Source organism: Paroedura picta, chromosome 2 (assembly GCF_049243985.1).
Source record: "Paroedura picta isolate Pp20150507F chromosome 2, Ppicta_v3.0, whole genome shotgun sequence".
Classification (NCBI taxonomy): domain Eukaryota; kingdom Metazoa; phylum Chordata; class Lepidosauria; order Squamata; family Gekkonidae; genus Paroedura; species Paroedura picta.
The window spans coordinates 179,816,112-179,840,482 of NC_135370.1; the positions used below are offsets into that span (position 1 = coordinate 179,816,112).

Sequence of the window (24,371 nt, forward strand, 5' to 3'; positions counted from 1 at the left end):
TCTCCTGATGTCCTTAGGAAGGCCTCGGCCTCTCTGCCCTGTTGCTGGCCCTCCAGAGGAACTGGCTGGCCCGTATGTGAGACAGGAGGCTGGTCTGGAGGCACCCCTGGTCTGACCCAGCAGGGCTCTCCTGATGTCCTTAGGAAGGCAGCCTCTCTGCCCTGTTGCTGGCCCTCCAGAGGAACTGGCTGGCCCCTGTGTGAGACAGAAGGCTGGACTGGAGGGACCCCTGGTCTGACCCAGCAGGTCTCTTCTGATGTCCTTAGGAAGGCCGCGGCCTCTCTGCCCTGTTGCTGGCCCTCCAGAGGAACTGGCTGGCCCCTGTGGGAGACAGGAGGCTGGACTGGAGGGACCCCTGGTCTGACCCAGCAGGGCTCTCCTGATGTCCTTAGGAAGGCCTCGGCCTCTCTGCCCTGTTGCTGGCCCTCCAGAGGAACTGGCTGGCCCCTGTGTGAGACAGGAGGCTGGTCTGGAGGCACCCCTGGTCTGACCCAGCAGGGCTCTCCTGATGTCCTTAGGAAGGCCTTGGCCTCTCTGCCCTGTTGCTGGCCCTCCAGAGGAACTGGCTGGCCCCTGTGTGAGACAGGAGGCTGGTCTGGAGGCACCCCTGGTCTGACCCAGCAGGGCTCTCCTGATGTCCTTAGGAAGGCCTCGGCCTCTCTGCCCTGTTGCTGGCCCTCCAGAGGAACTGGCTGGCCCCTGAGTGAGACAGGAGGCTGGACTGGATGGGCCCCTGGTCTGACCCAGCAGGGCTCTCCTGATGTCCTTAGGAAGGCCTCGGCCTCTCTGCCCTGTTGCTGGCCCTCCAGAGGAACTGGCTGGCCCGTATGTGAGACAGGAGGCTGGTCTGGAGGCACCCCTGGTCTGACCCAGCAGGGCTCTCCTGATGTCCTTAGGAAGGCAGCCTCTCTGCCCTGTTGCTGGCCCTCCAGAGGAACTGGCTGGCCCCTGTGGGAGACAGGAGGCTGGAGGGACCCCTGGTCTGACCCAGCAGGTCTCTTCTGATGTCCTTAGGAAGGCCGCGGCCTCTCTGCCCTGTTGCTGGCCCTCCAGAGGAACTGGCTGGCCCCTGTGGGAGACAGGAGGCTGGACTGGATGGACCCCTGGTCTGACCCAGCAGGGCTCCCCTGAGGTCCTTAGGAAGGCCTCGGCCTCTCTGCTTTGTTATTGGCCCTCCAGAGGAACTGGCTGGCCCCTGTGTGAGACAGGAGGCTGGTCTGGATGGACCCCTGGTCTGACCCAGCAGGGCTCTCCTGATGTCCTTAGGAAGGCCGCGGCCTCTCTGCCCTGTTGCTGGCCCTCCAGAGGAACTGGCTGGCCCCTGTGGGAGACAGGAGGCTGGACTGGATGGACCCCTGGTCTGACCCAGCAGGGCTCCCCTGAGGTCCTTGGGAAGGCCTCGGCCTCTCTGCTTTGTTATTGGCCCTCCAGAGGAACTGGCTGGCCCCTGTGTGAGGCAGGAGGCTGGTCTGGATGGACCCCTGGTCTGACCCAGCAGGGCTCTCCTGATGTCCTTAGGAAGGCCTCGGCCTCTCTGCCCTGTTCTTGGCTTTAGAGAGGAACTGGTCAGCACCCGATCTGATCCAGCAGGGCTCTTCTTAGGTTCTTACCAAGGCCTCTCTTCCCTGTTGTTGGCCAGCCACAGCATCTCCAGACAAAGTTCAAAATTATTCCGGAGAGATTAAACGGGAGGATTTCATTACGTTTTCCGCGGCCCTCGGCTGCGTGGACTCGTTTAGCGGTACCAACAGGACCGGGCTGAACACGCGCGCCTTGATTAATTTGCAGAGGCATCGCAGTAGCAGATTGCAATCACACGGGGGAAAAGGGGGACGGGGAGAGACCTGATCCTGTTAGATTGCAATATAGGGTTTTTGCCCCCCCCCTTTCCTTTCTCATGAAAAGAACGCAGCAGCTGGCTCTGTCTTTATCGATGCTTTCTTCAAGAAAGGAAGGAACCAGCCAGCAGATACTAATCAGGGCTAAAGCCGTGCCACTCAATAATTACCCACCGTCTCCGGATAATCCCGGAAACTAAAGCCTTGGCCCAATCCATCAGGGATCTCTTGCCCTCTGTGGCACAGCCCATAGAAGCTGCTTCCTCAGCAGACCGGTGCTCTTTCCCCGGAGAACCTGGCAGTGACCAATTAGGGGACAGGCGGGCTTTCCGCCCCCTTTCTCTCTATCTTTTGGCCTCTGATCCGGCCTCTGGGTGTGTCAGTCGTATTTCCCTGTTCTTTTAAAAAGGAAACAAAATGTCCTCCCCCGGAGGAACACAAAACCTACTTGTCTCAAGAGTGCCGGGCTGGTTGTGGTGTAACTGGTACGACAACTTAAGCCTGCCGAGAATTGTCGTAGACGAACAGTATGCCTTGTGTATTTTTCGTCGTGCAGGGTGGGAGAAGTCAAGACGGATGTGGGTTTGAGATTTCACGGGCAAATTCCATCCTAGGAATATGGGGTAGCCAGCTCTGGGTTGGGAAATGCCTGGAGGATTTGGAGGTGGAGCTGGGAGAGGGTGCAGTTTGGCCTGGAGAGAGACCTCAGTGCAGTCTGTCCTCCAAACTCAGGGGGAACTGATCTCTGCAGTCTGGAGAGGAGCTGTCATTCCAGGGGATCCTCAGGCCCCACCTGGAGGCCGGCATCCCTGAGTCCCCCCTCCCAAGCAGCCCTTTCCTCCAGGGGAACTGATCTCTGCAGTCTGGAGAGGAGCTGTCATTCCAGGGGATCCCCAGGCCCCACCTGGAGGCTGGCATCCCGGAGTCCCCCCTCCCAAGCAGCCCTTTCCTCCAGGGGAACTGATCTCTGCAGTCTGGAGAGGAGCTGTCATTCCAGGGGATCCTCAGGCCCCACCTGGAGTCCGGCATCCCTGAGTCCCCCCTCCCAAGCAGCCCTTTTCTCCAGGGGAACTGATCTCTGCAGTCTGGAGAGGAGCTGTCGTTCCAGGGGATCCCCAGGCCCCACCTGGAGGCTGGCATCCCTGAGTCCCCCCTCCCAAGCAGCCCTTTCCTCCAGGGGAACTGATCTCTGCAGTCTGGAGAGGAGCTGTCATTCCAGGGGATCCCCAGGCCCCACCTGGAGGCTGGCATCCTTGAATCCCCCCTCCCAAGCAGCCCTTTCCTCCAGGGGAACTGATCTCTGCAGTCTGGAGAGGAGCTGTCATTCCAGGGGATCCTCAGGCCCCACCTGGAGGCCGGCATCCCTGAGTCCCCCCTCCCAAGCAGCCCTTTCCTCCAGGGGAACTGATCTCTGCAGTCTGGAGAGGAGCTGTCATTCCAGGGGATCCCCAGGCCCCACCTGGAGGCTGGCATCCCTGAGTCCCCCCTCCCAAGCAGCCCTTTCCTCCAGGGGAACTGATCTCTGCAGTCTGGAGAGGAGCTGTCGTTCCAGGGGATCCCCAGGCCCCACCTGGAGGCTGGCATCCCTGAGTCCCCCCTCCCAAGCAGCCCTTTCCTCCAGGGGAACTGATCTCTGCAGTCTGGAGAGGAGCTGTCATTCCAGGGGATCCCCAGGCCCCACCTGGAGGCTGGCATCCTTGAATCCCCCCTCCCAAGCAGCCCTTTCCTCCAGGGGAACTGATCTCTGCAGTCTGGAGAGGAGCTGTCATTCCAGGGGATCCTCAGGCCCCACCTGGAGGCCGGCATCCCTGAGTCCCCCCTCCCAAGCAGCCCTTTCCTCCAGGGGAACTGATCTCTGCAGTCTGGAGAGGAGCTGTCATTCCAGGGGATCCCCAGGCCCCACCTGGAGGCTGGCATCCCTGAGTCCCCCCTCCCAAGCAGCCCTTTCCTCCAGGTGGACTGATCTCTGCAGTCTGGAGAGGAGCTGTCGTTCCAGGGGATCCCCAGGCCCCACCTGGAGGCTGGCATCCATACAAGAACAGAACCTGCACGGGCCAGGAAGTTTTCTACTTTATTACATTACTTGGATTGCCAGCTCTGGACTGGGAAACAGCTGGATAGTTTGGGATGTGGAACCTGGGGCGGAGGGGGGTTGGGGAATGGAGGGTCCAACACAGTGGAGTCTACCCTCCAAAACAGCCTTTTGCTCCCTCTGCAGTCTTGAGAGTGAGATCTTTCTTGGCCGCTTGAGGTTTAATAACCCACCAGGAGATTGGCAACCCTTTTCCCTCTCATTTCATTTGGGGAGGAAGGCCCACCTACTGTTGTAGCCAGTTGGGGTTGTCTATGGGCCGACATCGGTCAGAACGAAGTCAATTCCGAGCGAGGGCAATGGTAAGCAAACTTTTGGGGAGCAATCATGGAGGGGTGAGGGGGGGGGCGGGACCTTTAAAGGGGGGGACCTTTTGAAAATGTGCCTAAAAGGAATGAGTCCCTTGTAAGTTGGGAGAAACATGGAAACTCTGGGGGCGGAGCCTGCAGGGGGCCGGGTTTAGGGAGGGGAGGGGCTTTGGTTGGATATAAGGCCATTCAATAAAATCAGAGTCCAGGAGCACCTTGAAGACCAACGAAGATTTATTCAAGGCGTGAGCTTTCGAGTGCATGTCCACCTTCCAAAGCAGCCCTTCCATTCCCCCCTCCCTGGAGGAGGGGCAAGAAGCAGAATTGAATAAACAATAATCCAAGTGATTTCTGCTGTCTGGAGATCCGCTTGTGATCCCAGGAGATCTCCAGCCCCACCTCCCATCCCATCAGTTCAACCCTGCCCTGAAGATTCCTGCAGCCACAATGCAATGTCTCCCTCCATTCCAGGGAAGCTTCTCCTGCCAGGTTTTCCACACAGCCCGGCTGGACGTTTCCCGTTTAATTTAATTTTATTATTAGACGTCATGGTTGAGGGAGGTCCATAAGTGGTTTATGATAATTGATCGGCTCGTTTGGGCGAAGAGCCGTGCCTCTTTTTTTGGCTGGCCGGTGCCAACGGCCCATCTGGTCTGCTGGAATACGGGCGCCGAACACACGCCGTGTTTCTCTTCTCGAGGGCACGGATCAAGAGCGGGGGCATATGGTTTTGAAGTTGGCCCACTTTTTACATTAATCCCTTCCTCCCCGGCCCCAGCTCTGGCCCAGTCTTAAGTTCATCTTAAGACTTTTCTCCGACTCTGACTTTTGTTGGAAGATCTGTCGTCTGCATGATTCAACAGCGTATGAAGAACATCTTCTAGGGGGAGATGTGTATTTAGCACGTTCGGATTAGGAACATCCTGGTATTTTTCAAGCCATCGCCTCCTGATTGGCTCAGTCGGAGACTTCCTGCTCCTCTGGAGCACGCTTCCTCCCTGCTTGCCTCCAGAACACGACAGCGTTCCTCTTCTCATTAAAGCGATTTAGTCTTGAAGCAGCCGGTGCTCGGCGCCTTCTTTGCATGTTGAAACTCTGCCAACACCTTTCTCCCCACGGTGGACCCAAAGCGGCTTCCATCCTTCCCCTCCCCTCCCTTTTATCCTCACAACAACCCTGTGAGGTGGGTTAGGCTGAGAGTGTGTGACCGGCCCACCGTCACCCGTCAAGCTTCCATGACAGAGGGGGATTCGAACTCCCAGGACACTGTGCCACAATGGCTTTGGTCGACGTTCTTTCTCACGGTGGCACGGCTACCGTTGTTCCCTGGGTCATCAGAGTCCTGGGGGGGGGGGAGGGATCTGCTATTTCAGTAGGTTTCCAGATGACCACGAGAGCCAGTCTGGTGTCGTGGAGAACTGTGTTTGACTCCTTGCTCCTCCTCCCCATGCAGCCAGCTGGGTGAGTTTGGGCAGGTCACAGTTCTCTCAGGTCTCTCACAGCCCCTTCTGCCTCCGTTGTGGGGAGAGGAAGGGAAGGCGATCGTCAGCTGTTTTGACACTCTTTTAGGTAGTCAAAAGCTGGGCACGAAAAATCCAGCGCTTCCAGGATCAGTGCCCCTGGATAACATGGCTGCTTTGGAGGGAGGACTCTAGGGCAGGGAGGACTCTAGGGCATTCGCTGGCAGGGGCTCGTGGGAAATGTAGTCCATGGACATCTGGAGGGCTGCAGTTTGACTACCCCTGCTCTAGGGCATTGGACCCAGCTGAGGTCCCTTCCCCTCCCTTCCCCACACCTCACCCTCCCCAGGCTCCACCCCCCACCCCCGAAATATCCCAAGTATTTCCCAGCGTAGACCAGGATAGGCCTGGAGATCACCCCAAATTATTGCTCATCTCCAGACTACTGAGATCTGTTTGCTTGAAGAAAATGGCTGCTTTGGAGGGGAGACTCTGCTGAAGCCCCTCCCCCAAACTCCGCCCTTCCCAGGCTCCACCCCCCCCATCTCCAGATGTTTCCCAACCATGAGCTGATGACCCTAGGACTCTGGTCCCTCTCTCTAAGAGGATAAAATTGACTCCAGCAGGAGAAGACGGCTCTTAGGACACAACCAGAAATCTACTCAGAAAGTCAGGAAGAAATCTACAGGAAGTCCGTTTCGCTGTCCATCTTGGTGCAACATCTAATGAGGAGAACCGGGCATGAGTCCCCACTCCTCCTCCCCATGCAGCCAGCTGGGTGACCTTGGTTCACTCCCAGTTCTCTCTGAGCTCTCTCAGCGCCACCTACTTCACAGGGTGTCTGTTGTGGGGAAAGGAAGGGGAGGCAATTGTGAGTTGTTTTGAGAGTCCTTTGGCTAATGGGGAGCGGGGTGCAAAAAAACAGCCCTTCCTCTCCACACCTGGGAAGGCTGACCCAGCATGTCAGGATCAATCCCCACAGAAGCGGCTGCTGGAACAGCAGTGGCCCCCTCTAGTCCAGAGAGATCTGAAAACATTCTGTCCCCACTAAAGTGACTGCCTCTATAACTGGGCAGGCCGCTATTAAGAAACACAAAAACATAGAGTTGGAAGGGACCCCAAGGGTCATCTAGCCCAACCCCCTTAATAGCTACTTTCTTCCTTCACTCCCCTAGGGACTTTTCTACTCTGTGACCAAAGGGAGACAAGTAACCAGTTTGGTGTATTGGTTAAGAGCAGTGGCCTTTATCCTGGAGAACTGGGTTTGATTCCTCACTCCCCTTCCACGTGAAGCCAGCTGGGTGACCTTGGGCCAGGCGCAGTTCTCTCAGAGCTGTTCTCACATAGCAGTTCTCTCAGAGCTCTCTCAGCCTCACCTACCTCCCAAGGTGTCTGTCGTGGGGAGAGGAAGGGGAAGGGGGCTTGTGAGCCGCTTTGAGACTCCTTCAGGCCTCAAAACCCAGCTCTTTGAACAGCTGGCCTCAATCCCAGCGCGGGAACACGACTCCAACACCACCTTTCTTAAAGCGGCCTTTTGACTTATTCATTTGGCTTGCTAACGGCAGCTCTTTCTTTGACTCCGGGTGCCAGCCGAGGTTCCCCACTCCCCAGCAGCTCCCAAATCTGTGTGCCGGTGGGTTTAATCAGAACTGGCAATTTAATTAGATCCTTTTTTCCACAGATCGACATGATTTCTTTTATCAATTAGTGAGCAGGCTGGAGAGGGAGACTGATGGTCAGTGGCCAGATCGTTGGGAAGCGCCAGTAGCTTTCTCAGGGGCGAGTATCCGGAGAAAAGGAGCATTAATATCTGTAATTAACCTCCCGAGTCCCGCGCTGTCCAATTAGGAGGGGCCTGGCCCTCGCCTTTGCTTGCCACCCATATGTCTTCTGCTAAACGGGCTTTTAGCGTGAAAAAGAACCATTACATTAGCTTTAAATACAGGGGAAGCTGGTGGGCGTGAGGCCGGTGGTCTCTTTCGGGAAATGTTATGAATTCATCGTGTCCTTCGCGAAGGGCCTTGGGGAACGGATATCGTGCGATCTCTTCTAACCCTCCCTCCGTCTCTTTGAGAGCATCCTTGAGTCAGTTCCCCTACAGACTCCCCCAAGCCCTCCACTTGCTCTGGGGAAAATAATCTGTGTTGTCTGGAGAGGAGCTGTAAGTCCAGGAGATCCCACGTCCCACGTGGTGTCTGGCAACTCTTGCGAGCACGTCCACCCTCACCCCTGGATCTGATTCTGCTGGGGTTGCCAGCTCTGGGTTTGGAAACCCCAGGAGACTTTGGGAGTGGAGCCAGGTGTGGGCAGGATTTGGGGCAGGAAGGGACTTCTGGGGAGTGTAATGCTATGGAGTCCACTCTCTGAAGCAGCCCTTTTTTTCCAGGGGAACGGATATGTTTGGTCTGGAAAAGCCAGGTTGGATCAGTCCAACTTTCTGTATCACACAATGGGCAAAATGCAGGTGCCTTTAGGAGATCCACCAGGAGGCCCAAAACCCCAGAACTCTTGTTACTGTTTCCTCTCCCCCCCCCCAAGCACCAAGAAGACAGAGCATCACTGCCCCAGACATGCAAACACAAGAGAAGTCATGTTGGATCAGGACAATGGCCCATCTAGTCCAACGCTCTGTGTCACACAATGGCCAAAACTCAGATGTCCTCATGAGGTCCACCAGCAGAGCTAGAACTTCAGAAACCCCCCAAATACCAAGAATACAGAGCATCCCTGCCCCAGACATAAGAACATAAGAGAAGTCATGTTGGATCAGGACAATGTCCCATCTAGTCCAACGCTCTGTGTCACACAATGGCCAAAACTCAGATGTCCTCATGAGGTCCACCAGCAGAGCTAGAACTTCAGAAACCCCCCAAATACCAAGAATACAGAGCATCCCTGCCCCAGACATGCAAACACAAGAGAAGTCATGTTGGATCAGGACAATGTCCCATCTAGTCCAACGCTCTGTGTCACACAATGGCCAAAACTCAGATGTCCTCACGAGGTCCACCAGCAGAGCTAGAACTTCAGAAACCCCCCAAATACCAAGAATACAGAGCATCCCTGCCCCAGACATAAGAACATGAGAAGTCATGTTGAATCAGGACAATGTCCCATCTAGTCCAACGCTCTGTGTCACACAATGGCCAAAACTCAGATGTCCTCACGAGGTCCACCAGCAGAGCTAGAACTTCAGAAACCCCCCAAATACCAAGAAGACAGAGCATCCCTGCCCCAGACATGCAAACACAAGAGAAGTCATGTTGGATCAGGACAATGTCCCATCTAGTCCAACGCTCTGTGTCACACAATGGCCAAAACTCAGATGTCCTCACGAGGTCCACCAGCAGAGCTAGAACTTCAGAACCCCCCCCCCCCAAATACCAAGAATACAGAGCATCACTGCCCCAGACATACAAACACAAGAGAAGTCATGTTGGATCAGGCCAGTGGGCCATCCAGTCCAACACTCTGTGTCACACAATGGCAAAAATCCAGGTGCCCTCAGAAGTTCCACCAGCTGATCCAACATGTCCACCAGCTGATCCAACATGGCTTCTCTTAGGTTCTTATGTCTGGAGCAGTGATGCTCTGTCTTCTTGGTGTTTGGAAAGCAGGGCAACAGGGGCTTCTGGAGTTCCCTCTGCTGGTGGACCTCTTGATAGTCTCTGGGTTGTGGCCACTGCGTGACACAGAGTATTGGACCGGATGGGCCATTGGCCTGACCCATCATAACTTCTCTTACATTTTTAGAAAAATGCATGCTCCGGAAAAACCATTTGGTAATTAAAAGTGCTATTGAGCTCAATTCCAGCCCGAAATCAGGTTCCTCCCACTTTGCGTGCCCAGAGGTAGAACATCCGTTTAACATGCAGAAAGTTCTCCAAATCAAACTCCAGTTAAAAATGCTCTTCTGCTGTGAAGACCTTTCCCTGCCCGAGCTCCTTTAAGAGCTGCTTCTCATCAACGTTGAACGGACCACTGTCTGACTCTGGTGTCAGGCCTCTTCCTGCGTTGACCATTTAAAATCTCTCATGAAGGGTGTAGGGGCCGTGGCTCAGTGGTAGAGCCACTGTATGGCAGGCAGAAGGTCCCAGGTTCAATCTCCAGCACCAGGCAATTGGTGACGTGAAAGACAGCCTGAGAGCTGCTATCAATCTGAGTAGACAATAATGAATGTTGATGGTTCAATAGTCTCCTTCAGTAGAAGATAGTTTGGTGTGTTCATGGTTGTCATGGCTCAGTGGCAGAGACTCTTCTTGGCAGTTCCCTAGTTCAATCCCTGGCATCTCCAGTTGAAAAGACCAGGCGGGAGTCGATGGGAAAGACCAACCTTGATAGACCAATGAGATTACTTGGTAAGAGCAGATTCCTGGGTTCATTTGGGAACAGCCTCTGCTGTCCTAGGTTCAATCCCTGGCATCTCCAGTTGAGAGGACCAGGGAAGGAGCAGCCTTGATGGGCCAGTGATCTGATTTAGTATGAACTGCTTCCTGTGTTCATATTTATTCAGGAGCAGCCACGATTCAGGAGAAGAGCCTCTGCTTGGCATGCAGAAGGTCTCAGGTTCAATCCCCGGCATCTCCAGTTGAAAGGACCTGGCAAGAGGTGATGGGGAAGACCTCCGCCTGAGATCCCAAAGAGCTGCTGCTTGTCTGAGTACACAAGGATCTGGTTCCATAGAAGGCAGTGTCATGTGACCCTTGAAAACTTGCCCCCTAAAGCTCTTGTTGGTCTCCAGGGTGCCCCCCGCCTTACAGCTTCATGCGTCTCCTCTGAAACAATCCCCATTCATAGAATCATAGCATCACAGAGTTGGAAGGGACCTCCTGGGTCATCTAGTCCAACCCCCTGCACTGTGCAGGACACTCACAACCCCATCGCTCATCCACTGTCACCTGCCACCCCCTTGAGCCTTCACACAATCAGCCTCTCCGTCAGATGGCTCTCCAGCCTCTGTTTAAAAATCCCCAAAGATGGAGAACCCACCACCTCCCAAGGAAGCCTGTTCCACTGAGGAACCGCTCTAACTGTCAGGAACTTCTTCCGGATGTTTAGACGGAATTTAGAATCCTAGAATCACAGAGTGGGAAGGGATCTCCTGGGTCATCTAGTCCAACCCCCTGCACGATTCAGGACACTCCCAACCCTCTCGCTCATCCACTGTCACCTGCCACCCCCTTGAACCTTTGCAGAATCAGCCTCTCTGTCAGATGGCTCTCCAGCCTCTGTTTAGAAATCTCCAAAGATGGAGAACCCACCACCACCTGAGGAAGCCTGTTCCAGTGAGGAAGTGCTCTAACTGTCAGGAACTTCTTCCGGATGTTTATATGGAATTTAGAATATTAGAATCCTAAATTTGGAAGGGGTCTCCTGGGTCATCTAGTCCAATCCCCTGCACTATGCAGGACACTCACAACCCTATCACTCATCCACTGAAAAGGATGAGATCTAGAAATCTCCAAAGATGGAGAACCCACCACCTCCCGAGGAAGCCCGTTCCCCTGAGAAAGCTTGACACCCCCAACTCTACCTGAAATCACACAACGCAGGCCTTTGGCGTTCTTTGACTCTTTCAGCAGCATCGTTCTTTGGGGGATGGTTCTTTCTCCCCCCCCCCCCCGCCCCGCCGTTCTTTTTTTAACAAAGCCGTAACCCAAGAAAGGCATGAAATTGTTGTGTAAAAATATGCGGGCTCTAATAGGCCCCTTTGCAAGAGTGTTTTTCCAGCGTCTGGCTGTTTCAAAGAACTGTTGACTACTGAGAGGCAAAGGGAAAATGCAGGCGAAAGGGCAGGAACACAATGGAGCCGTGATTGTTAGATGCAGCGGCCGGCCCTTCTTAATGGAAGGCCCGTCTCCGCCATTCCTCCAAGGTGATTTTATAATTGTCCTAATAACAATAATAAGGACAGTAATAACAATGATTCCGGCAACCCTTTCCTCCCCGTTTAATTTAGCGCGGCGACCCGGGTTAGATAAAGACTCAGAAATGCAGCTCTGGGTGGGTGCGGGGACGGTGCCGTTCACCGGGGGGTAATTGCAAAGATGTTTCGGGGGGCCTTTCCGGAGAGGGCCGGCAATTAATATCGGCGCACGCTCTGCCGGCACGATGCTCAAAGGCCTCTTTGTCTCCCGAATAATGAGGCAGACAGGTCACGCAGAACAACGTCCAAGTTCCTGACAGGTGGGACGAGGGTGCAGCATCTGTCTACACACTGAATGCCACGCTTGGCCCATCTGCTACCGGCACGCCGCGGAGCTGTTCGGCGCTGGCCGCCTCTCGTCCCGCATGCTGCTGCTAGCTGGCCATATGCCCTCGCCCGGTCCACGCGCCGCCCGAGCGAGCCAGAGAACGTTCGGAGCTGGTAACCGAACGAGTGAGGGTTGGTTGGGAGAAGCCGGGCAGGTCAAAGGTCAGGCACGTGCTGGAATCGGCAGCCCCCGGTCAATGCAACACCCCCCCTGCCCGGATCCTCGGAAAGGGCCAATGGGACCGAGGCCTTCTGAGTCAATTCGCCGCGTGAAGCGGGCTGCCAATCACGCCGGGCGACCGCATACCTTCCCGGCAAGGCGAGTAAGAAGATTTGGAGCACATGGCGGCTCTTGTCATTTCTAATCCTGATTTAGCCCAGCGGGGGTTAGGCCTGGTGCTGCCGACAGATGACGGGCCCCGGCCAGCTGGGGGCGGATCGGAGAGCAAGGACGGGACGAAAAATTAAAATTGAATTAGTGCCACGCTTGGGCACGTCGGTTGAGCAACAGTTACGCAGTCTGTTCGGGAGTCGTCGTCGTTGTCGCCGATGTCAATAACAATAATCGCTTGGGCAGATGCAAATTCAGGAGTGGCGGGAGGGTGGGGGGGGGGAGAGAGGCCTGTTAGGACAAGGATCTCCCACTCCCTTCCTCTCCCTTCCTCTTCGCCGTTTCAGATGGGGAACTTTTTATTTGCGCTGCGGCTCGAATTTTTGGGAGATCCCTCGCATAATTCTCTCTGGGGCTGTGATAGTCTGATTTCTTTTCCTTTTTGATCAATGGTTTTGTGAGTCGAAGGTAGGATTCATTGCGGAAAGGCCGGTGTTTCCCAGGATACTTTCAGTAAAGAGACGCCAGTTGTTACACACGCATGCTCACCCATGCTCACTGGCAGTCTTCAAGCAAAGGTTGGATGCACACTTTTCTTGGATGCTTTGGGATGCTTTGGGCTGATCCTGCGTTGAGCAGGGGGTTGGACTAGATGGCCTGTGTGGCCCCTTCCAACTCTATGATTCTATGGCCTGTATGGCCCCTTCCCATTCTATGATTCTATGATTCTAAAGAGAACCAGGCAGGAAGGAGGGTGCGAGAAAGGACAAGTGCACAAGAGAAACACATTGCAAGGACTTTAATGGCATGCTTCTTGACTGACTGATCTTGTTACCATTTTCAACATTTGTGAGTTGGGAAGAAGCAATCAGTTGCAACATCCAGAGGCAGCCTGTGAGTCCTAGAATCCTAGAGTGGGAAGGGGCCATGCAGACCATCCAGTCCCACCCCCTGCTCAGTGCAGGATCAGCCTCAAGCATCCAGGAGAAGGATCTGTCCAGCCACTGCTTGAAGACAGCCAGTGAGGGGGAGCTCCCCACCTCCTTAGGCAGCCCCTTCCACTGCTGAACTAGACTCCTAGAATCCTAGAGTGGGAAGGGGCCATGCAGGCCATCTAGTCCCACCCCCTGCTCAGTGCAGGATCAGCCTCAAGCATCCAGGAGAAGGATCTGTCCAGCCGCTGCTTGAAGACGGCCAGTGAGGGGGAGCTCCCCACCTCCTTAGGCGGCCCCTTCCACTGCTGAACTAGACTCCTAGAATCCTAGAGTGGGAAGGATGAGAATGCCAAAAATGGATTGAACACTCGTTTTCGATATGTACATCTTCATCAGTGTTACCCCTTCAAAGCCTGTAATGTAATATGCTACCTGCTTTTCTATTGGTAGGTATTTCACCATGAAAAGTGAGAAATACAACCACTTTGGCCATTGACTCTCAATTCTTCTGGAGATCCTTCTAACATCAGAAATGAAGAGAGGACAAATGGGTGATGGGAAGCCTCTCTGAGACACCTGAGGCCTGCTGGGTGACCTTGGGTGAGTCACAGTTCTCTCTGAGCTCTCCCAGAGCCACATAACTCAAAGGATATCTGTAGCAGGGAGAGGAATGGTGGGTGATGGGAAGCCTCTTTGAGACACCTGAGGCCAGCTGGGTGACCTTGGGTGAGTCACAGTTCTCTCTGAGCTCTCCCAGAGCCACCTACCTCACATGATATCTGTAGCGGGGAGAGGAAAGGTGGGTGATGGGAAGCCTCTTTGAGGCACCTGAGGCCAGCTGGGTGACCTTGGGTGAGTCACAGTTCTCTCTGAGCTCTCCCAGAGCTACCTACCTCACATGATATCTGTAGCGGGGAGAGGAAAGGTGGGTGATTGGAAGCCTCTTTGAGACACCTGAGGCCAGCTGGGTGACCTTGGGTGAGTCACAGTTCTCTCTGAGCTCTGCCAGAGCCACCTACCTCACATGATATCTGTAGCGGGGAGAGGAAAGGTGGGTGATGGGAAGCCTCTTTGAGACACCTGAGGACAGCTGAGTGACCTTTGGTGAGTCACAGTTCTCTCTGAGCTCTCTCAGAGCCACCTACCTCACATTATATCTGTAGCGGGGAGAGGAAAGGTGGGTGACGGGAAGCCTCTTTGAGACACCTGAGGCCTGCTGGGGGACCTTGGGTGAGTCACAGTTCTCTCTGAGCTCTTCCTGAACCAACTACCTCACAGGGTGTCTGTAGCAGGGAGCAGAAAGGTAGGTGATGGTAAGCCTCTTTGAATCTCCTTCAGTTAGTAAAAAGCAGGGTCTAAAACCCCAACCTTTCTTCTCTCCACACCACAGTGGTTCAACTGGGTGTCACTCCCCCTGAGCACCCTCTGAAAACAAAGGGACCTGCTTCCCCTCCCACTGAAGAATGCACCATCAATGCACTTTAGTGACCATTTGTAGGTGGATATTCCTCTTGAGCCTCTTGTGGCACAGAGTGGTAAAGCAGCAGGCATGCAGTCTGAAAGCTCTGACCATGAGGCTGGGAGCTCGATCCCAGCAGCCGGCTCAAGGTTGACTCAGCCTTCCATCCTTCCGAGGTCGGTAAAATGAGTTAGCTGGGGGGTAAACGGTAATGACTGGGGAAGACACTGGCTAACCACCCGGTATTGAGTCTGCCATGAAAACGCTAGAGGGTGTCACCCCAAGGGTCAGACATGACCCGGTGCTTGCACAAGGGATACCTTTACCTTTACCTTATTCCTCTTCACCAGGGGTAGTCAAACTGAGGCCCTCCAGATGTCCATGGACTACAATTCTTGACTGACTGATGCACTCCTGGGAATTGTAGTCCATGGACATCTGGAGGGCCGCAGTTTGACTACCCCTGCTCTTCACAGTGAAAAATGCAGTTGCAAACAATCCCTAAAGTGCACCGGAAGTGCATTATCCCACTGCACAAGCTCTGAACAACGGGAGGAAAAGATCCTAGCTCTCCCCAGTGTCTCAGTATTCGTGGTGTGCCTTCATCTTTTAATGCAGCATCAAAGGCAACAAACAGTTTAAACAGCATGCGAGAATCACCTGGTTTATAACACAAGATGATTAAAAAAAGAACTTACCAACAACATGGGGGGGGGAATGCACTGTGCCTTTTAGGCAAGGAATCTGTGCAAACTAATTTTATGATGTGCAGCCAAGGGGGGAGGCAGGGAAATTAGGGTTAAGGAGCTCACCCCCCACCTCCGTCCTCCTTTGAAGATTCCCTCTTTCTTGGGGAGAATGTAATGAAAAGACTTTCCCTGTCCTCTCGCAGCGGGGAAGAGCAGGGCATCGAAAATACAAGGGAATAAAAATGCTCTCCACCCCGATGCTCCGATGGAACCTACTTCGGTACAATTGGTGGATAGATGGATGGGAGAGGACGACGGTTTTGGAATAGCCCCTTCCTTGCTGAGAAGTGAAGAGCTGTTTCTTTATACCCCACTTTTTCTTAGGTCAGTTCCACTCCTGAAATACTCCGACTGCAAAATTATTTCCCTGACATCAGGGGTAGTCAAACTGCGGCCCTCCAGATGTCCATGGACTACAATTCCCAGGAGCCCCTGCCAGCATTCGCTGGCAGGGGCTCCAGGGAATTGTAGTCCACGGACATCTGGAGGGCCGCAGTTTGACTATCCCTAGCTGATACCATTTAAAGCTGTTTCTGCGGGTCCTGACCTCTGCCGCCAACAGGGACCACTCTCCATTTTTCCTCTATGTCAGTGGTCCCCAATCCCCGGTTTGCAGACCACTACCGGTCCGTAGATCAGTCGGTACCGGGCCTCAGCTCCTCCTCGTCCTCCTCCCCGGCTGCTGCCTCGGGTGCTCTCCGGCGGCCGCCGTGGCTGGGGCTCCCCCTGGGCGTGGCACTGCGCGGCTGCTGCTGGCAGCGCCCCCCAGTGGGCGGCGGGAAGTCAGGGGCGCTGGCGGGAAAGCAAGCGGAGCAGGGTCTCCAGTGGCACATGTAAGACCTACCAAGTTTTATTCTGGCCACACGCCTTCAGATACATTCAGGTGGGCAGCTGTGATCGTCTGAAGCAGCAGAACAATCTGAGTCCAGGAGCACCTTTAAGTCACTCAAAGTTTTATTCAAGATGGGACGTTTTTCCATGGACATGCCCCTTTCTTCTGATAGGCAAATTTCCTCCAAGCCTGTCTGGCCAGGGATTCTGGGTTTTTTGGGAAGAGGGGAGATGTCGCCTGGGCGAATTGGAGTCACTGTGGGTGGGCAGGTGGTTGTGAATTTCCTGCATTCTGCAGAGGGTTGGACTAGATGACCTTGGAGGTCCCTTCGAACTCTACGATTCTGTGATTCAGGTGGCTGGTCATGATGGTCTGAAGCAGCAGCCAAAGGTTTGAGTCCGGTGGTACCTTTAAGACCCACGAAGTTTAATTCTGGGTACAAACTTTTATGAGCATGCACACTTCATTAATTCACAGAATGTGAGAATGGCTTTTTAGGGGAAAATGTTCCAGAGGGCTGCCATAGGTCATAACAAAAAACACACATAGGAGATCCAGCGTAGCTTGGTGTTGAATCTGGGGAACCGGGTTTGATGCCCCACTCCTCCTCCACATGCAGACAGCTGGGTGACCTTCGGTCCTGTTAGAGCTGTCCTCACAGAGCAGTTCTCTCTGAGCTCTCTCGGCCTCACCTCCCTCACAGGGTGCCTGTTGTGGGTAGAGAAAGGCAAGGCGCTTGTCAGCTCTTCTAGGTAGTAAAAAGCGGGGTATAAACACTAACTTCTTCTTCTTCTTCTTCTTCTTCTTCTTCTTCTTCTTCTTCTTCTTCTTCTTCTTCTTCTTCTTCTTCTTCTTCTTCTTCTTCTTCTTCTTCTTTGTAAGCAGGGGCCAGAGGGAGATGGTCCTGAGACAGAACTATCTGTTGGGATATCATCCTAAATTGGAAATCCCTTGCCTCGTTTATTTTTTCCCGTGTCAATCAGCCTCGGGAGCCGCGCCGTTCCTTGCGTGTAGGTGGGCCGGTTACATAAATGTGTCAATCTGGATGCGTGTCCGGCGCTGAGAAAAACATTCACGGCGAGGAGGGGGGGAGAAATGAGTAGGCCGAGGCCTTCTCCTCGGAGTGACCTCTCCTGTGGGATGGAGCAGATGTGAGGCCCGGCGCGCGGTTACGTAAAAGGGACAGGGAACTTAATGAAATGGCTCTAAATGTGGCCGCGATTCATGAAAAGATTAATTACCAGGAGTAGAGGGCCGAGCAATGCCAGGAATTGACAGGGTTGGGGGGGAGCTGCCCCCACCTCCCTCTGGCCTCCCAGGCCCAGCGAATATAGCCTTAATCTGCAGGCCTGTCGTTCCCCCCCTAGAAAAACAACAGCATTCGGCCGGGGGAGACAAGGAGGATTAGGATACAGCTGCTGAAGGGGAAAGGGGGAGAAGATGGAAGGAATTTGCTCCCCAGATCTTCCTTGGCGAGCAAACACGGGACTGTTTGACTGTTTGCTGAATGTTTTCTGCCTCTTGGTGTTGTGGTTAAGAGCGGCGGCCTCTAATCTGGAGAGCCGGGTTTGATTCACCACTCCTCCTTCTCAGGCAGCCGGTTGGGTAACTTTGGGCCAGTCACAGTTCTCTCAGAGCTCTCTCTTGGCCCCAGCTACCACACAGGGTGTGGCAGGGAGAGGAAAGGAATGGCAGTTGTAAGTTGCTTGGGAATACAAGAGCGAGCTTAACATCCCTGATAACCACGATGGGGTGGTCACTGACCTGGAGCCAGACATCCTGGAATGTGAAGTCAAATGTGCCTTAGGAAGTCTGAGCAACAATAAAGCTAGTGGTGGTGACAGCATTCCAGTTGAACTATTCAAAATCTTAAAAGACGATGCAGTAAACGTGCTACACTCGATATGCCAGCAAATTTGGAAAACTCAACAAAGGTCAGTTTACATTCCAATCCCAAAGAAGGGCAATGCCAAACAATGTTCAAATTACCGCATCATTGCACTCATTTCTCATGCTAGCAAAGTTATGCTCAAAATCCTACAAGCTAGGCTCCAGCAATATGTGGACCGAGAACTTCCAGAAGTACAGGCAGAATTTCAAAGAGGCAGAGGAACTAGAGATCAAATTGCCAACATACGCTGGATCATGGAGAAAGCTAGGGAGTTCCAGAAGAACGTCTACTTCTGCTTCATTGACTATGCTAAAGCCTTTGATTGTATGCAGGTCAAGGACTCCCTGGAGAAGAGCCTAATGCTGGGAGCGATCGAGGGCAAAAGAAGAAGGGGACGACAGAGAATGAGGTGGCTGGATGGAGTCACTGAAGCAGTAGGTGCAAACTTAAATGGACTCCAAGGAATGGTAGAGGACAGGAAGGCCTGGAGGATCATTGTCCATGGGGTCGCGATTGGTCGGACACGACTTTGCACATAACAACAACAACAATTTCTTTGCTGCAGTCCCCATCTGCAGTGATCTTGGAGCCTAAGAAAATAAAATCTGTCACTACCTCCATTTCTTCACCATCTATTTGCCAGGAATTGAGAGGGCCGGATGCCATGATCTTTGTTTTCTTGATGTTGAATTTCAAGCCAACTTTTGCACTCTCCTCCTTCACCCGCATCAACTGGCTCTTTAGTGCCTCTTCACTTTCTGCCATTAGAGTGGTATCATCTGCATATCTGAGCTTGTTGATATTTCTCCCTGCAATCTTAATCCCAATCTGTGACTCCTCTAACCCCACCTTTCTCATGATGTGCTCTGCATACAAGTTAAATAGGCAAGGTGACAGTATACAGACTTGCCAAACTCCTTTCTCAGTTTTGAACCAATCAGTGATTCCATGCCCGGTTCTCACTGTTGCTTCTTGACCTGCATATAGGTTTCTGGAAGTTCTCGGTCCACATATTGCTGGAGCCTAGCTTGTAGGATTTTGAGCATAACTTTGCTAGCATGAGAAATTAGTGCAATGGTGCGGTAGTTTGAACATTCTTTGGCATTGCCCTTCTTTGGAATTGGAATGTAAACTGACCTTTTCCAATCCTGTGGCCATTGTTGAGTTTTCCAAATTTGCTGGCCTATTGAGTGTAGCACTTTTACTGCATCGTCCTTTAAGATTTTGAATAGTTCAACTGGAATGCTGTCACCACCACTAGCTTTATTGTTACTCAGACTTCCTAAGGCCCATTTGACTTCACATTCCAGGATGTCTGGCTCCAGGTCAGTAACTATCCCATTGTGGTCATCAGGGATGTTAAGCTCGCTCTTGTATAGTTCTTTTGTATAATTTTGCCACCTTTGTTTAATCTCTTCTGCTTCTGTGAGGTCCCTACCATTTTGGTCCCTTATCATACCCATCTTTGCATGAAACGTTCTCTTCATATCTCCAATTTTCTTGAAAAGATCTCTGGTCCTCCCGATTCTATTGTTTTCTTCTATTTGTTTGCACTGTTCATTTAAGAAGGCATTCTTATCTCTTCTAGCTTTTCTCTGGAATTCTGCATTCAGTTGGGTGTATCTTTCTCTTTCTCCCTTGCCTTTCACTTCCCTTCTCTCCTTAGCTATTTGTAAAGCTTCCTCAGACAGCCATTTTGATTTCTTGCATTTCTTTTTCTTTGGGATGGTTTTAGTTGCTACCTCTTGTACAATGTTGCGAACCTCCATCCATAGTTCTTCAGGCACTCTGTCTATCAGATCTAATTCCTTAAATCTATTTGTCACCTCCACTGTGTATTCGTCGGGGATATGATTTAGTTCATACCTGAGTGGCCTAGTGCTTTTCCCTACTTTCTTCAATTTAAGCCTAAATTTTGCAACAAGAAGCTCATGATCTGAACCACAATCAGCTCCTGGTCTTGTTTTTATTGACTGGATAGAACTTTTCCATCTTTGGCTGCAGAGCACATAGTCAATCTGATTTCTGTGTTGACCGTCTGGTGATGTCCATGTGTAGAGTCGTCTCTTGGGTTGCTGGAAAAGAGTGTTTGCTATGACCATTGTATTCTCTTGACAAAATTCTACCAGCCTGTGCCCTGCTTCATTTTGTACTCCAAGGCCAAACTTGCCTGTTATCCCAGTTATCTTTTGGCTTCCTACTTTAGCATTCCAATCCCCCATGATGATAAGCACATCATTTTTGGGCGTTGCTTCTAGAAGGTGTTGTAGGGCTTCATAGAACTGATCAACTTCATCCTCTTCAGCAGCAGTGGTTGGGGCGTAGACCTGGATCCCTGTGATGTTGAATGGTTTGCCTTGGATTCGAACTGAGATCATTCTGTCATTTTGGGGATTGTATCCCAAGACTGCTTTTCCTACTCTCTTATTGATTATGAAGGCTACTCCATTTCTTCTGCGAGATTCTTGTCCACAGTAGTATACCTGATGGTCATCTGAATTAAATTCACCCATTCCTGTCCATTTTAGTTCACTGATTCCTAAAATGTCGATGTTCAGTCTTGTCATTTCTTGTTTAACCACGTCCAGCTTGCCTTGATTCATGGATCTGACGTTCCAGGTTCCTATGGAATCAAAATCTTTACAGCATCGGACTGTCTTTTCGCCACCAGTTACTTCCACAACTGAGCGTCCTTTCGGCTTTGGCCCAGCCGCTTCATTCATTCTGGCGCTACTCGTACTAGCCGTCTGCTCATCCCCAGTAGCATATTGGACACCTTCCGACCTGAGGGGCTCATCTTCCGGCGTCATATCGTTATGCCTATTGGAACTGTCCATAGAGTTTTCATGGCAAAGATACTGGAGTGGTTTGCCATTTCCTTCTCCAGTGGATCACCTTTTGTCAGAGCTCTCAGCTATGACCTGTCCGTCTTGGGTGGCCCTGCACGGCATACCTCATAGCTTCACTGAACTACGCAAGCCCCCTTGCCACAACAAGGCAGCGATCCTTGAAGGGGGGCAAAGAAATTAAAAGACGCTTGTTCCTGGGGAGGAAAGCTATGGCAAATCTAGACAGCATCCTAAAAAGCAGAGACATCACCCTGCCAACAAAAGTGCGTTTAGTCAAGGCTATGGTCCTCCCAGTTGCAATGTATGGCTGTGAAAGTTGGACCATAAGGAAGGCTGAGCGTCAAAGAATTGAGGCTTTTGAACTCTGGTGCAGGAGAAGACTCTTGTGAGTCCCTTGGACTGCAAGGCGAACAAACCGGTCAGTCCTAGAGGAGATCAGCCCTGCCTGCTCCTTAGAAGGCCAGATCCTGAAGATGAAACTCAAATACTTTGGCCACCACATGAGAAGGAAGGACTCCCTGGAGAAGAGCCTAATGCTGGGAGCGATTGAGGGCAAAAGAAGAAGGGGACGACAGAGAATGAGGTGGATGGATGGAGTCACTGAAGCAGTAGGTGCAAACTTAAATGGACTCCGGGGAATGGTAGAGGACAGGAAGGCCTGGAGGATCATTGTCCAGGGGATCGCGATGGGTCGGTCACGACTTTGCACCTAACAACAACAAAACTCCCCACTCCTCCTCCACATGCAGCCAGCTGGGTGACCTTGGGCCAGTCACAGTTCTCTCAGAGCTCTTTTAGCCCCATCTATATCACAGGGGAGAGGAAGGGAAGGTGACTGTAAGCCACTTTGAGACGCCTTCAGGTTGCGAAAAGTAGGGGATCAAAAACAACTCTTCTTCTACTACTTATTTAGGGGACACACAAGGATCTCTTACAACAAAAATGTTGGCAGAGTTTAAGATAGTCAAGCACCAAAATTGCTCCAACGAGTACAGTAGTTTTATGAAGAAAAGAACTTGGTATAGAAAGAAGAAGGAGAGAGTCTTACTCATTCACTCTTTGTTCTGGAGGTAAGAAGGGAGGAAGTATGGTCAAAGGAGCAAGAAGTCACCAAATGAGCCAATCAGGACCTCTGGGGGGGGGGGATTTTTTGCAGCTCCCATTATGTTATGCTTCTCTTTCAATGCCCCTGTGGAGGATGGAGCAGAGTTGTTCTCTCTTGCCCCGGAGGGACAGACCAGAACCAATGGGATGAAATTAATGGAAAAGAAATTCCGTCTAAACCTCCGGAAGAAGTTCCTGACAGTTAGAGTGCTTCCTCAGTGGAACAGCCATCCTCAGCAGGTAGTGGGTTCTCCATCTTTGTAGATATTTAAACAGAGGCTGGAGAGCCATCTGACGGAGAGGCTGATTCTGTGAAGGTTCAAGGAGGTGGCAGGTGACAGTGGATGACAGTGGTTGTTGGTGTCCTGCATAGTGCAGGGGGTTGGACTAGATGACCCAAGAGGTCCCTTCCAACTCTAGGGTTCTATTATTCTAAATTCCGTCTAAACCTAGGATTCTAGGATTCTATTCCATGCTTCCCATAAGTCTTGGGCAGCCATTTCAGTGACTAGAGGTCAATTCATCCTAGTTCTCTACCTTGTTTTGGTTTTGTATCAATTATGGTTTTGTAATCATAGAATCATAGAAGCTTTACAAATAGCTAAGGAGAGAAGGGAAGTGAAAGGCAAGGGAGAAAGAGAAAGATACACCCAATTGAATGCAGAATTCCAGAGAAAAGCTAGAAGAGATAAGAATGCCTTCTTAAATGAACAGTGCAAACAAATAGAAGAAAACAATAGAATGGGGAGGACCAGAGATCTTTTCAAGAAAATTGGAGATATGAAGAGAACGTTTCATGCAAAGATGGGTATGATAAGGGACCAAAATGGTAGGGACCTCACAGAAGCAGAAGAGATCAAACAAAGGTGGCAAAATTATACAGAAGAACTATACAAGAGCGAGCTTAACATCCCTGATGACCACAATGGGGTAGTTACTGACCTGGAGCCAGACATCCTGGAATGTGAAGTCAAATGGGCCTTAGGAAGTCTGAGCAACAATAAAGCTAGTGGTAGTGACAGCATTCCAGTTGAACTTTTCAAAATCTTAAAGGATGATGCAGTAAAAGTGCTATACTCAATATGCCAGCAAATTTGGAAAACTCAACAATGGCCACAGGATTGGAAAAGGTCAGTTTACATTCCAATCCCAAAGAAGGGCAATGCCAAAGAATGTTCAAACTACCGCACCATCGCACTAATTTCTCATGCTAGCAAAGTTATGCTCAAAATCCTACAAGCTAGGCTCCAGCAATATGTGGACCGAGAACTTCCAGAAGTACAGGCAGGATTTCGAAGAGGCAGAGGAACTAGAGATCAAATTGCCAACATACGCTGGATCATGGAGAAAGCTAGGGAGTACCAGAAGAATGTCTACTTCTGCTTCATTGACTATGCTAAAGCCTTTGATTGTGTGGAGCACAACAAATTGTGGCAAGTTCTTAAAGAGATGGGAATACCAGAGCATCTTATTTGTCTCTTGAGAAATTTATATGCAGGTCAAGAAGCAACAGTGAGAACTGAACATGGAATCACTGACTGGTTCAAAATTGAGAAAGGAGTTCGGCAAGGCTGTATACTGTCGCCTTGCCTATTTAACTTGTATGCAGAGCACATCATGAGAAATGCGGGATTAGAGGAGTCACAAATTGGGATCAAGATTGCAGGGAGAAATATCAACAACCTCAGATATGCAGATGATACCACTCTAATGGCAGAAAGTGAAGAGGAACTAAAGAGCCTGTTGATGCGGGTGAAGGAGGAGAGTGCCAAAGTTGGCTTGAAACTCAACATCAAGAAAACAAAGATCATGGCATCCGGCCCTCTCAATTCCTGGCAAATAGAAGGGGAAGAAATGGAGATAGTGACAGATTTTATTTTCCTGGGCTCCAAGATCACTGCAGATGGGGACTGCAGCAAAGAAATTAAAAGACGCCTGCTCCTGGGGAGGAAAGCTATGGCAAATCTAGACAGCATCCTAAAAAGCAGAGACATCACCCTGCCAACAAAAGTGCGTTTAGTCAAGGCTATGGTCTTCCCAGTTGCAATGTATGGCTGCGAAAGTTGGACCATAAGGAAGGCCGAGCGTCAAAGAATTGAGGCTTTTGAACTCTGGTGCTGGAGAAGACTCTTGCGAGTCCCTTGGACTGCAAGGCGAACAAACCAGTCAGTCCTAGAGGAGATCAGCCCTGACTGCTCTTTAGAAGGCCAGATCCTGAAGATGAAACTCAAATATTTTGGCCACCTCATGAGAAGGAAGGACTCCCTGGA

General features: G+C 51.7%; 1 protein-coding gene across 1 annotated transcript in view; it reads left to right on the forward strand.

Annotated features, from left to right (window-relative positions):
• Nucleotides 1-13,776, forward strand: part of TMEM260 (transmembrane protein 260) — a 135,551-nt gene extending 121,775 nt beyond the window's left edge. Inside the window, exon 16 of the mRNA XM_077323990.1 lies at nt 13,668-13,776. Coding sequence (XP_077180105.1) covers nt 13,668-13,688 — 21 coding nt within the window. The 3' untranslated portion in view covers nt 13,689-13,776. The remainder of the gene's footprint in view (nt 1-13,667) is intronic.
• The last annotated feature ends 10,595 nt before the right edge of the window (nt 13,777-24,371 follow it).